The sequence below is a fragment of the Natator depressus genome, chromosome 26 (genome assembly GCF_965152275.1).
Source record: "Natator depressus isolate rNatDep1 chromosome 26, rNatDep2.hap1, whole genome shotgun sequence".
NCBI lineage: Eukaryota > Metazoa > Chordata > Testudines > Cheloniidae > Natator > Natator depressus.
In genome coordinates this window covers 10,675,483-10,688,615 of record NC_134259.1, presented here as the reverse complement: position 1 = coordinate 10,688,615, position 13,133 = coordinate 10,675,483, and the positions used below count along the sequence as shown (strand labels likewise).

At 45.3% G+C, this 13,133-nt stretch overlaps 1 protein-coding gene across 1 annotated transcript in view; it reads right to left on the bottom strand.

Moving 5' to 3' along the window:
* Nucleotides 1–13,133, bottom strand: part of ANTXR1 (ANTXR cell adhesion molecule 1) — a 173,340-nt gene that overhangs the window by 29,253 nt on the left and 130,954 nt on the right. Inside the window, exon 17 of the mRNA XM_074940055.1 lies at nt 10,274–10,354. Within this exon, the coding sequence (XP_074796156.1) occupies nt 10,274–10,354 (81 nt within the window). The remainder of the gene's footprint in view (nt 1–10,273; nt 10,355–13,133) is intronic.

Here is a 13,133-nt window from a genome sequence, read left to right as displayed (position 1 = left end):
GGAATTTAGGCCCTGATTCAGCAAAATATGTGAGCATGTGCTTAAGTCCCACTGAATTCAATAAGATGAGCACATACCTAAAGTTCAGCGTGTGTTCAAGTGCTTTGCAGAATCAGGGCCCTAACCAGGAACGGCCCACTGTTAGATGGACAATGGATCTATTTCAGTGTGGCAAATCTTATTCCCCAAGCTGTATGAAACATTCACAGTGAAACCATCCAAAGTTGAGGTTTTGGCTTTTCATTGTAACTTAAAGAAATAACCTTAATTGGGGATAGGGAGGATTTTGTGCATGTTTCATTGTAAAAACATACTTGTGATTTTGTCAAGGAAAATTTTCACAATATTTCAGAGCCCCATCCTCATCAGCTAATTAAATGCAGTTTGTGCCACAGACATTTCATTGATATCTAAGAAGGTACTAGCCCAAGTGACTTCACTGGAGAAATTGCAAAGAGTGTTCATCTAAAAAATACTTCTCCCTGTATATTTTGGGTAACTTTTGTGGCCTCTTTTTGTATACATAATTTTGCATGGTCTTGTTATGCTTTTTTTCCTCCACCTACATGCACAAGTAATGCGAAAGCAATGCAAATTACCAGTAAATTACCAATGAAAATATAAACATAATTTGTTCCCAGCTTCAGACTTTATAGGCCGCGTTTAAGCTTCAAACACATTTTTACAATCGACTCCTAAATTCCTGAAAAACACGGAAACACAACTGACAACTTTCAAGTGCCACTAGTGGGCGCCACTCTAATTACTAGGATCCTTTGCACTAATGAGAGCTCTCCTCCAGAATGATAAAAGGGCCCAAAGTTTTTTAAAAAAAATCCCATCTGATGATGTTTTGACTATAAAAATAACCTCATTAATGCAGACAAAAATGCAAACCTAGTCTCTCTAGAATGCGAGAAGACCACAGGAATCCCACGTTACCCTGACTTCCTCGCCTTATTAGAAACAGCTGTGTCTGCTGGTAACCTCAGACCATTTCCAGGTTTGACGCTGAGGAAAGAATTTCACAACTTCTTTGTGCATCTCAGCTTCTCTGAGTGAATTCAAAACAGGTCTTGCTTGACCCTCTCTTTTCCTTTTGCTTTCCAACGAAAAACACACGTCAGAAAGATCCCTGCTATTGAAAACAAGAGCTTGCTGCACATTTCGTTCTTGCGGATACAAAGTGGGATGTATGACCTGTCAAGGCACAGATAAATACCATGGATTGGATCCTCAACTGATGTCAATTGGCAGAGCCTCAATGGGCCATTAGACAAAAAGACAGCTTCCAGAAATTCTGAGCTCTGATAATCACATGATATTTATGTGTAACCCAGACACCTTCTGGTGTGTGGTGTTCTGTCCCATTTAGTGGCACCAAGACCACTGAGAGAGAGAGGTAAAAATGAGTCTGTTCTACAGCCTTAGCTAAGAGCCAGTTGACTTTTAGCTCATGCGGTAGAGGCTCATGCCCTAAGCTCCAGAGGTCCCAGGTTCGATCTCGCCCACCGATGATCGGGATCTGTCGGTGTTACATCGGCACATCGTAATAATGCTGAGCCCTGCCGTAGTTCTACAGTGCCTTCCATCCGGGAGTCTCACAGTCCCTTGCTAACAGTAATCACACTTCACAACCCCATGAGAGGTGAGTATGCTTACCTTCATGGGAAGATTAAGGGTCCGCTGCAGAGCCCATCAAGGCCAATGGGAGTCTTTCCATTGACTTCAGTAGGCTTTGGATCCAGTACTAAGGGCTAGATCCACAAATGGATGGAGGCAGCTAAGTGTCACTTAGATATCAAAGTCCAAGCGTTAGCTCTTCCAAACCCCTGTACAGCTGCTACCTCGCCTTGTAGGTGCCCAACATTCCTTGGCACCTACCTGTCTGCCAGTGGGCATGTGCAAAGCCATCGTGAGGATTCACAAACTAGGAGTTCCCCCACTTATCTTGCCTGCAGGGTTCACTCTGATAGGTGCTCTCAGAGCACACCTCACCCATAAAAAGTAAGAAGGAGATGGTGCCCGCCCCCCTTTCACAATACCCAGAGCACTCAATGAGGAGGTAGAAGGCCAGGGCCCAAGTTCCTTTTCTGACTCAGGCAAAGGGGGGATTTGAACTTACGTTTCCCACATCCATGGGTATAAGGGTGGTGCCTCCTTCTTTTTATCAGAAAGGACTGACCTGGCTCAGTTGCCTAACGCCAGGAAAGGGTTCATGCTTCTGAATCCTAAGCAGAGAGAGGCTCCTTCCTCTGGCCCAGAGTCAGGCGCCTAACTCCCTTTGACCTGTGGGATGAGTGTGGCCTAAGGAGAATGAATAAGATCTCCAGGGTGTGCGAGCTGACAGTGGGAGGAGGCGGCTGGGTTTAGGTTAGACTGATAATTTGTCCGGAGTTAAGATGCTCTGTATATATGTTAACCATGTATCTAATAGACTGTTGTTAAGCTGCTAGCAATGACTGATTATTAAGACGAGTGGATTACTTGGATATGAAACAACACAGGGTACCAGAATTGAAGGCTGTGATAAAGAGAACTGGAAGAAGGAAACTAGTGAAAAATTAGTTGGAATGAAATAAGAGGGCTCAATTAAGAGTTCCCACATTTCTAAAAATGCCAAGAAATGCTGCAGAAAACTGGAAAAGATTTAAAAGAAGCATTTGATTTATTTCTGAGGGCATCGGGATTTACTCATAAGGGAGATGAACAAAAGATTGCCGTCTTTCTGAATAATGCAGGTACTGAAGTCATTTCATTATATAATTCATTGGCACTTAATGTTAGGGAACTCACCGCTCAGCATGCTGGCTTCTGAGAATCCCATTCTTAGGTGCTTAACTCTCCCCATGCATTATATAGGGAGCCTGAGCACCTGATTTGGGGCAGCAGATTCCATTGGGCACCAGGGCGCCTAAACACTAGGCACTGCAATGCTGAGCCTAAGTCCCCTTGGAGGTTCTGACTCAGTGCCCCAAAGGATCCCCCATGCATGGTGACCTGATTTCCACACTGACCTCTGCGACTTTGGTTCCAGGAGCACTGACCCCTGAGAGAGACAGGGCAGAACTCAGAGGAGAGCCCAGGAGCTCCTGTCTCCCAGTCCCCACTCCGCTTCCTTCTCATTGTGCATCCACATGTACCCTGGCCATATTTATGTCCCTCTACTGCAGGGGTGGGCAAACTTTATGGCCTGAGGGCCTCATTGGGTTTTGAAAATTGTATGGAGGGACAGTTGGGGGAGCGTGGCGTGGCCCAGTCCCCACCCCCTATCTGCCCGCCCCCCCCGTTTCTCGCCCCCTGACAGCCCCGCCCCAGGACGCCTGCCCCATTCACCCCCCCCCCCGTTTCCTCCCCCTCCCCCCCGGGACCCCTGTCCCATCCAACCACCCCTTCTCCCTGTCCCCTGACTGTGACCAGAACCCTTGCCCCTGACTGCCCCCCCCCGCCGCCCCATCCAACCCCCCCTCTCCTTCCTGACTGCTCCCCCGGGACCCCTGCTCCCATTCAATCCCCCTGTTCCCCGTCCTCTTACCGCCCCAACCTCTATCCACCCCCCCCACCCCCTGACCACCCCTCCAACTCACCTGTACTCTATCCAACCCGCCCTGCTCCCTGCCCCCTCACTGCGCAGCACAGAGACCGGGTCAGGCTGGGCTCTGCAGCTCCGCTGCCCCAGGATCTTGCTGCTCCGCCACACGGCCCGGAGCATTGCGCTGAGGCTGCGGAGGAGGGGGAACAGCGGGGGCGATCCTCCCGGGCCAGGGGCTCAGGGGCTGGGCAGGAGGGTCTCGCGGGCCGGATGTGGCCCGCGGGCCGTAGTTTGCCCACCTCCGGCTTAAAGGAACTGATTCCTTCAAGGGAATGCTTCTATGAAAGTGGTGTCATCCTGGGATCTAGTCCAATTATTTTTCAGCCTCCAAAATAAACAGAGATTCTTTTCAGTTACTTTGCATCTTGCTTTATTTGTTTAGCTTTATACTTTTAGGACGATCGAGTGGGTGTATTAATGTGCCCACCAACGGATTGGCATCAACTCTTTTTTGGGAGGGGGAGAAAATGGAGAGAAATAAGGCGCAAATTGCTTTCACAAGGGCCCCCTTGTAGCTCTTAGAAATAACACACGCTCAAGGGTTCCTGTCCGCAAATTTCAAGTGACTCTTTACAAGCCATTCCTTTTGCTTGCAAGGCTCCAAATACTTATCTAAGCCTTTCCTGAAAATACACAGTGCAGCGTTTCTCCTGGTAGAGGAAAGACAGGGCTCAGTGGTAATGAATCTAAAATGGATTCATTTTGAGGCTACTGGACTCAGAAGGGAACCTGTGGGGCTTTCTAGTTATCTCACTCCCAGACTGACTGACGGAGTCCATGCTGCCTATGCTCACGACACAGCATCCGGACCGGAGAGCAATGAAAGAGGCTACTGACTCTATGTCTCAAAGTGGCGCAGCAGATGGGGGTAGCACGAGACGGCAGACCAATGAGAATAATGAGAGATAGGTACCGTCTCAGATTTGAATCAGAACTGGAGTTCTTCTCATGTCTGGCAGTGTTTGGATTTGGGGGATCCGCTCAGTTATAAAGATCAGGTCTGGACCCCAGCATCCCCACTGAATGTTGGGCAGGGCGCCCAGCTCTAGGGAGTGTGCCGTTACAGCGGAAGCCGCTGATGAGGACCTCGCGTCTGTTGGAACTCTTGTCGATGGGGTTGTATGTGAACGGTTTCAGTGCACTGCAATGTGGAAATCCCAGGGAGCTTCTGCCTGGAGACATAAGGGACAAAGTAACTGCCCTGGACAAGGGGGACACCGTGCTCATGTAGGTGTAGTTCGACTTCTATATCTGAGGAGTGGGGGGCAGCTCCAGTGAGTCCAACAGGACTGTAGGTCGGAGGCAAATTCTGCATCTGCCTGAGCCTTGCAGTTTGGATGTACTCACCTACAGCAGCTCAGGTGATTATCTTTCAAAGTGGGGTGGGGTTTTTTGATGGGGGGGGGGTCCTTTAGAGGAGGGTAGGAGGGTCAGGAGAGAATTTCTAAGCCAGTGGCTGACCTGCCCCATGCAGCAGTAACGCTAAGCCCTGAGAGTTTGACTGCCTTCAGTTTCCTGCCTTCTGAAGCTGGCAAGGCCCAGCGTTTACACATGGCTCCAGTGTATCAGGGTTGCCATTTCAAACTAGCTGCAGCTCTGCTTTAAAATCACAAGGATCCCCTGGAATCATTGATGCCAGCAGCCTGGGTCTGTTTACTGACCTGCTGGCTGGAACATTCAAGTACCAGCCCCTTCTGTCAGCACAAAGGACAAAAACAGGACCAAAAACAAATCCATCATCTAGATCTCTGTGAAATACCCCACGATTGCCAATCACCAAGCCGTGCCAAAGATTTCATAACCTGGTAAGAACAAAGCTTGTCCTTGCTGCTGCTAGCCACCACTGCACTGGCAGGTCTGAGTGTCTTACTCACAATCACATGCCACAGCCCAACTTGCTCATGCCAGGAAGAATCTCTCAACCTTACCGTGCTGGCTAATGTTTAGTGCTCACAAACCCCAAGCAAGAAAAACATGATGGTGAGAGAGTGCGTGTGGGTGTCTGTGCGGGGAGGTGGGTGTGTGTGTGACTGTGGGGTGTCTGTGTGTGGGGTGACTGTGTGGAGAAGTATATGGGGGTGGATGAAGGTGTGGCTATATGGCTCTGTGCACACACATGATGCTGAAACAGTGGCCTCAGCTGAAACAACAATTGCATGCAAATGCCAAACAGAATGTTAAACAGGATGTACCATCTTCCCTGCCCACTTCTGAAAGGGAGCTATCCCTGACATAAGGATGGCGATTCAAAGGAAGAAACCAGATCAAAGTTCTCCAGCCAGACTCCAGACCACATAACTGTCCTGCCTTCCTGACCACGGGACTCTTGCTGTAGGGTTTGTTTACATCTATGGAAATTTCATGTCATTGTGATGCAATATGTGTTGCAAAGGAAACACATCCTTTGGTTAAGCAGAACTTCTGTGTGTCACTTTGAGCCCCCCCTGTGAGGGCTCCTCTGTAGGGCTTCCCCATTTTTCATTTTGAGAAAGGGAATTTAATTTTTTATTTTTGTCTTTAGGGAACGTAAACGATTAACACTGACACTGGGGTGTCTGTATTTAGGTATCTGGGAGGCACAGAGAGCTGCAGCCTGGATTTATGGCTGTTTCCACACTGCCAATCCAAGCAACTCAGCACTAACCTTCATGCTGGATTTCTCTTCAGCGCTGGGTGCCAATCATACCAAGGCAGGGATGTCTTTTATGAGCTAGTGTCTGATGTGTGCTGGCCGACAAAAAGAAGCTAACTGTAAGGTAACCTAGACTGTGCTGGGCTTATAACGTCAGCCTTGGCCATACGCTTCCACTTCCTCCACCAGAAAAGTGACCAGAGAACAATGGAGGGTGCTCTGAAGAGATCTCAAAGGGCTTATTTTATTCATTGGCTTTAATTAATTGATTACAAATAATTTTTAATTGCATGCTTTTAAAATTTAATTTAAGTGGCATCTCACTGCGCTCTTTGAGCTCCTCGCACACAAGTGAATTTAGCCTCACAGGGTGGGGTAGTGATCATCAATTCCACTTTACATATGAGAAAAGCAAAGAGAGGTTAAAGGACTTGCCCGAGGTCACACAGAACATCTGTGCCAGGAATATAAGCCTGGTTTTAAGACTCCCAGGTCAGTTCTTTAACCATCCTTCCTTCAAAGGTCAAAACATTACAGTCCTTTACACTACAGGGGTTTTTGTCTGAGAATTTCACAGCTTCACATCTCCCTTATAGGTAGCAAAGTGTTTTGATTCTCCTAATTTTGCTGATGGAGGAAACTGAAGAACAGAGAAGGTAAACAACTTGCTCTAGATCACCTACTAATCAGTGGCCATAGAGCCCATGGGTACGTCTACACAGCCAAAAGACGACCCATGGCAGCGAGTCTCAGAGCCTGGGTCAACTGACTTGGGTGCACAGGGCTTGTGCTGCAGGGCTAAAAATAGCAGTATAGACATTTGGGCTTGAGCTGGAATCCGGGCTCTGAAACGCAGTGAGGGGGGAAGGTCTCGATGCCAGGCTCCAACCCAAGCTCACACATGTACGCTGCTATTTGTTAACCCCAGTCCTGCGAGCCCGAGTCAATTACCCTGGGCTCTGAGACTCGCTACGGGATTTTTCTTTCTTTCTTTTTTTTTTTTTTGCTGGGTAGATGTATCCCATGACTCCTCATTCCGATTGCCTTGTTAGCCACTAGGCTGTACTCAAACTCCCAAAGCAGGAGAATTTATTTTGCATTCATTCAATTACACTTTCTCGAAGTCGCAGCACCTATTGTGCTCTCACTTGTTCAACACCCAAGTTCTAGGGCTATTTCCCCCTCACTTTAGGTTGAGCCTGCAGCTAAAAAATGTGGCGAATTTGCACGAACTTCAGGAAATGGCCCCGTGGGCTTCACTAAGCACGCAATAAAGGGTCAGCGCAGCAATGCCCGTAAAATACCCACTGCTCTGCCATAGGCCCATAACAGGCCCACAGTCCCTGTACCCAGCTCCCATTGGCACAACTGGAAAGGCTGCCAATGAGTGGGCCACAAGTACTACTAGGTAAGACGACGTAGATTGTAAGCTCTTTCGGGCAGCGACCGTCTTTTTGTTCTGTATTACAAGTGACTTAAACTAAACCAAATGAAGGGCACTTTAATTCTGAAAGACAGCATCCACACAGGAGTTTAATATGGTTTAAGTAATCCTCTTTGAATTCACACCTTTAGTTAATTTGGATTCGTTTTTCAGAGTGTCCCTGTCTAGACCAGTTGCTCCACTGCATGGACTTATTTGGATGCAAAACCAGTAAAAGAAAAGCAGGATCAATGCAGTGTATGTGAAGGCAAAAAGTATAACTGGGTTAAAAAAAGAATTAGAGAAATTCATGGAGTTCAATGGAGATAAATTCAATGGCTATTAGCTAACATAGCCAGGGACACAACCCCATGCTCTGGGTTTCCCTAAACCTCCATCTGCCAGAAGCTGGGATTGGACGACAGGGGACAGATCATTTGGAATTGCCCTGTTCTGTTCATTCCCTTTGAAGCATCTGGCACTGGCCATTGTCAGAAACAGGATCTTGGGCTAGATGTACTATTGGTCTGAGCTAGTATAGCCGTTTCTATGCTCATATGCACATGGAAGGCTGGACGCTACTCTCTGTTATAATAATGTAGATCGCTACTAACTTCATTGGCTTCAGTGAAGTTACTCTGGATTTTCTCAGGTGTAACTAAGGGCAGAATCTTTCAGCTAGCATAGTTTTAGCTTATCAACGTATGAGATAAATCCATAGAAGAAAAAAGCACCTCTTGTACTCAGATCTCTAAGGGGAAAGTTCACACAAACTGCCTGGCATTAGCAATTTGTGGAGTGTGAACTCCTCCAGACAGGCATCAGATGACTATGCCATTTTTGCAAATTTTAGCCTTGAAGGCAGAAAGTATTAATGCTTTTATTCACAACCCTCACAATTCATTTGGCAGCCAATGGAAAACTATACAGGGAGCCAAATATTACAGAGCTATGGATCACTATCAAAAATATTACATGGTTGTTAGCACTGTTTCTTGTCTATCTGAGTTTCCTGAAACCTTCTGAATGCTACACACCAATATGAACAAACTGAGCCAAATATGTTCCTGATGTAACACTACTCAGCTGATTTATGCCAGGGATAAATTTGGCCCTCTGTCTACTAACTATATATATTTAGTACAATTCATAGATGACTCAGTTCTGCTGATTTAGCTATAGATAGACATATGATTGTGTGGGTGTATGTATACAAACACACACACATAAAGATAAGGAGTACTTGTGGCACCTTAGAGACTGACCAATTTATTTGAGCATAAGCTTTCGTGAGCTACAGCTCACTTCATCGGATGCGTACTGTGGAAACTTTCCACTGTATGCATCCGAAGAAGTGAGCTGTAGCTCACGAAAGCTTATGCTCAAATAAATTGGTTAGTCTCTAAGGTGCCACAAGTCCTCCTTTTCTTTTTGCGAATACAGACTAACACGGCTGTTACTCTGACACATAAAGATACACACCCAAACTAAGATAGTGCATTGTTAATGTTGCAAGTTTGCACAATTAAAGTCACAAGAAGTCAGTATATGCAAAACTTATGGTTTCTACAATTTTGTCAGCTTGCCCATGTTGCATGTCTCGTATGTACTCTGATATGTATTTTAGAACATATAGTACATATATTAATCTATGTGTTTTAGCAGAAGAAAAATAGAATAGAAAACACATTATACATGAAATGCAACAGTTAACATTGGCATTGGTGCCTCAGCTTGTACAATTTCTCCTTTCACCTTCAAGTAGGACACACACATCCATTGATTTTAACGGATTTTACTATCCCGTTCTCTGAAGATGTGTGTAATCATACGAACACATGAATAGATGCAGACATATTATCTGTGCTCCTTCCTTCTATTCTATACTATTCACGAAGCTTTGAGCCCAGGATCTGCTGTAGACAGAGCAAACATGAGAACAGATACCCCACCCCACTGCATCTCACACTATCCCCTTCCATTATGGAGAGGCTTTTCACCGGCTAGACATTAATATTGGTGAACCAACAGCTTTATGAGGTTCCAAATTAAGACACACAAAACCTGGATCTCATCCTCCAATCCTTGAACAGGAAAAACTCCAATCGACTTTAAAATTATGGAGTGAAATCCTGGCCCCATCGCAGTCAACGGGAGTTTTGCCATTGACTTCAATGAGGTCAGGATTTCACCCCTGGAGTGTAAGATGGAGAACTTGGTCTTTGAGCAATGAGAAATGCATGTACATTTTTCTTCCGCATCCAAGGCTCTAGCTAATTGAAAGTGGCCATAAAATTGTAACAGCAAAACGATATCAGATTGATAGTTTCTGTGTAGACGGACAATTGCTATTGCAATGTGATCTACCTGACTTAACCGTTTCAACAGGCCTCTGAGCCAAAGGAACCTGAACGCTTATGAATCTCAGTTGCAAACAAAGTTCATGCAAGTGGCTAAGGTTTTGTTTCTGAGATGGCATGTTGGTATATGACAACAGGGACAGACATCTCCCGGCAACACGACCATTCAGTTCCACTGGAGAAGGGACCTGGAAAGTTTGTGGGTTCGGGTGGGGTTTTTTTTTGTTTTTTTTTTAGTACAATAAATGTTATAAAAGGAACAGTACCTGGTCTCCAGGCTGGGGGCGCATGACAGACACACGATCATAGCCTTTCCGCAGCAGCACCCAGAGAGCATCCAACTTGCCCTGCAATTACAAGAAATACAGCGAATTATTTTCAGTGTGATCAACAAGTGTCCAGTGAATAGTTCAGTTCAGGGGCAGTGCAGCCCGGACCCTCTGTTTTGATTCAGCTGAATGCCATGCTTATGAAAGGTGCTGGATCTTCAGTCATGGAGCGGGAGGTCCTCTCTCAACTTACTGCGGATTCTAAACAGTGAGGTTTTCAAAGAGCAATTAGGCACTTGGGCCCTGTTGAAAATCAACAGAAGCTGGATGACTAACTTCCATTTGTATCTTTGAAAATCTCCCTCAAATCTTACGGGCCGCTTAAATACCTGAAAGGGTGTTTAAAGCATGCGCCATTCTAGTGCAAACTTCCCCACTCTGCCCCCAGCCTTAACTCTCATTTGGATGGGCACCATGTTGGGTTGAGAGGGTCTCCATTGTCCATGCACTCCCTGGAATCTCTGCTGAGGTTGCTGGTGAAATGCTGTATAAATAAAGGAAACCGATCAGGTGCATTTATACATGACATTCCCCACCAGTTCCTCTTTCTCTTCATTAACTGGGATGGAGTAGTGGGTTTGTAAGTAGCGATGGGTTTCCTATTAGCAGGGCCAACTTGGTTCTAACTGCTTCCACTCTGCTACACAGATCAGCCTGATGGCTGCGTTGTAATATGTGTAAATAACCTGCCTTGGATTCATTAATGGAGCAGAGAATGAAAAATTATTTATCCAACCACCCAACCTCCCCAAGACAGCTTGGTCACAACAATGTGCTATATAGAAATCCATTTAATCTTTCATTTTAACTGCAGATTGCTAACAGAATATCAGGTTACCAAACCTCGTGTGCTTGTGTCTCTCTAGCTCTGTCCCTTATGCCAAGTCAGTGTCTGTGACTTCTCCCAGCAATCACAAACACCCTTCAAAACCCTGAATTCATGTATCCTCAGTGTCATTCTCCTGGCAGTTATCAGCCTCATGGTGTAGTACTGTTTGAGGCAACAATTAACCTCATTGTGTGGTCTTTCTTTGGCCTTAGCGAAAGAGAAATCTTACGTGCCATTGTAATTTCACATCTAGCTGAAGGATTTCAAGAGGGGAATTAGTTAGGAATAGAGCTCGTTGGAAAATGGATTTTTTTTCCTACAGAAAATGTCAAATTTCCATTGAAAAACAAAAATTTTTCAGTATTCAGCTGAAAATGGAAAGTTTTTGGAATTTGGCCTTTCAGTTTTCTGACACAAGTTTTCCATAGGAAGCAGACACTTTGTGCACAGAAAATAAAAAAATAAAAATCATTTTGTCAAAACCCCCAATTATCTGTCAAAAACAGTTTCAACAGGACGCTTTCGAGCAGCCCCCAGTTAGAGGCGACAGATTGACATGTGGGAACTCCTGCCTCTGTAGCACATCTGTGCAATCCCAGTAAGGCATTCCTCTATTTCTGACTGGAATGAGGCAGTGAGAAAAGACGCAAATACTGTGGTTGTTTGCCAGATGCGTTTAACCAGGCCAGAAAAAGTGTACAGCTATGCACAGCACCATGTGCTCAGAAACATATATTACTGCCCAGGGTTTCCCCACACTGTTGTAATGTTCTTCCTGTCCCTTCTATAAGGGGCCACTGTTCCACTCCAAAAATGAATCCGCTTCCCTGAGATCTGAAGAAGGGTTTTCCTGAGTGCAGCATGCTGGAATTTTTAATTTCCGGCTAAATGGAAGCGCCCAGAAGTATACCTAGCATCTTTATCAAACACGCTCTGCATTTCTGCCAATTGAACCTCTCCAGGCTGAATGCATGACACTGGAATTTTTTGGGTACTGCTACAGAAGGATGTTTGAAGACATCTGCAATAAAATTACAGTCAATCCTGGATGCTGCTTGTGATTAACTGAATAGCTGCCAGCAGTACATATCCAGTACATTTTATCTGTGCACCAGGCAATGTATTTCCAGCGGAACGAATTGCCTTTGAGGATGGTTAAAGACATCCCACTCTTTTTACTAGTTAATTACTTGAGATAGGATTGAACCTCAGACCAAAATACCCCTGGCTTAGAGCAGGATCAGACCCATTTGTTATCTGCGTCATTAGGGCAGGAACTTGTTGTCTATTCTACATTTGTACAGCTCCTAACACAATGTGCCCCTGATTGTGGCTGGGGTGGTCTGACATTACTATAATAATAATGGCCTTGAAATGACCTTAACTGTTGTGGGATGAAACTAAATAAAGGGAAATTTAAGCTGGACATCAGAAAAAAAAGTTCTCATAGTCAGAGCCAACGAAGTGTGGAACAGTTTTTCAGGGAAAACAGTGGAAACCCCTTTGCTGGAATCGGGCTACACTTGGACTGCACAAACACTCAAGGCTAAAGAGAGAGCCAGTTCAGATGATCTTCTCCTTTGTTGCCTTGCTGGCAACTTTCACAGTAGAACAGGTGGGAACTTTGAATCCCCCCCTGCCCCCTCCCCAAAAAAATGTAGACAAAGAAACAATTTTCATTTTTGTAAGAATTGTCAGTGGAAAAAATTGACTTTACAAAAAAAGAATCAATTTTTTTTTTAGTTTTTGAAAACCCAAAAAACCTCAAAAATTTCTTCTGAAAACTGAAAGATGGGTAATTTTTGGCTGAAAACATTAAGTTTTCCAAATAAATAAATAAATAAAATTTATTTTTGGAGGAAAGAGAACATTTTTTGGTGTGTAGCTGCAGACCTGTATGGGAGTAGAGGGCCAGACTGGAAGCTCAGACAAGCGGAGAGGGCTAGGGGTTGTATAAGGACAGCAGGG